Source organism: Austrofundulus limnaeus, unplaced genomic scaffold (genome assembly GCF_001266775.1).
Source record: "Austrofundulus limnaeus strain Quisiro unplaced genomic scaffold, Austrofundulus_limnaeus-1.0 Scaffold119, whole genome shotgun sequence".
NCBI lineage: Eukaryota > Metazoa > Chordata > Actinopteri > Cyprinodontiformes > Rivulidae > Austrofundulus > Austrofundulus limnaeus.
The window spans coordinates 297,714-298,966 of NW_013952521.1; the positions used below are offsets into that span (position 1 = coordinate 297,714).

Consider the following 1,253-nt stretch of genomic DNA (forward strand, 5'->3'; position numbering starts at 1 on the left):
CTTTAGCTTTAAGCTACTCTGTATCTTAGCAATGGTTTTGAAAGCTTGAACTTTTGCCTATATTTGTGTTGAATTTAGCTTTTAACACGTTTGCAGAGTTAAGCTTTCAGCTACTCTTTTGTTGACTTAAACTTTTAGTAATATTTTAGCTAATTTTACCTTTTTGTTGCTGTTTTGTTGCTTAGCTTTTAGCTACTGCTTAGCCAATTTTAGCTGTTACCTACTCTTATGCTAATTTGAGCTTTTGGTTACTGTTTTAATAATTAGAACATTTAGAAATTGTTAGCAAATTTTAGCTTTAAGCTACTCTTTTTTTTATCTTAGCAATGGTTTTGAAAGCTTGAACTTTTGCCTACAGTTGCACTGGATTTAGCTTTTAACATGTTTACAGAGTTTAGCTTTTAGCTACTGTTTTGTTGGCTTAAACTTTTAATAATATTTTAGCTAATTTTACCTTTTAGTTGCTGTTTTGTTGAGTTTAGCTTTCAGCTACTGTTTTGTTGGCTTAAACTTTTAATAATATTTTAGCTAATTTTACCATTTAGTTGCTGTTTTGTTGAGTTTAGCTTTCAGCTTCTGTTTTGTTGGCTTAAACTTTTAGTAATATTTTGGCTAAGTTTACCTGTTTGTTGCTGTTTTGTTGAGTTTAGCTTTCAACTTCTGTTTTGTTGGCTTAAACTTGTAGTATTATTTTAGCTAATTGTACTTTTTAGTTTCTGTTTTGTTTAGTTTAGCCTTCAGCTACTGCTTAGCCAGTTTTAGCTGTTACCTACTCTTCTGCTAATTTGAGCTTTTGGCTGCAGTTTTGCCTAGTTTAGCTCTGCACTTTTTAACTTTAAGAATACAACAGCAGAGTCACTGATTTTAAATGTCAGCGGTCGTTCATGATTCCAGCTGTTTGTTTGTGATTAAAGCAAACAGCTGGGTGTGTGAGTAGCTGTGACGACGTGAGTTGTTTTCCTCCCACAAACTGATAATTTTCCTTCCTGAGTCTCGTGTCTTGTTGTTTCGGCTGCTTGCTGACGCGTGTGACGCTGTCCCTGTCGCCCTGCAGCTCTGGATGGAGACGGAGGACAACGACATGAGGAGCTGCCCTCTCTGCCAGCTGATTTTCCCCGTCGGTTACCCTGACGATGCCCTCATCAAGCACATCGACTCCCACCTGGAGAACAGCAAGATATGATTGCCATGGCAACGGGCCCCGCACACACACACGCACACACACACACACACACACACACACACACACACAC

General features: G+C 37.8%; 1 protein-coding gene across 1 annotated transcript in view; it reads left to right on the top strand.

The window, feature by feature from the left end:
* Positions 1 to 1,246, top strand: part of tbkbp1 (TBK1 binding protein 1) — a 79,971-nt gene extending 78,725 nt beyond the window's left edge. The window contains exon 10 of the mRNA XM_014014733.1: positions 1,055 to 1,246. Coding sequence (XP_013870187.1) covers positions 1,055 to 1,183 — 129 coding nt within the window. The 3' untranslated portion in view covers positions 1,184 to 1,246. The remainder of the gene's footprint in view (positions 1 to 1,054) is intronic.
* The last annotated feature ends 7 nt before the right edge of the window (positions 1,247 to 1,253 follow it).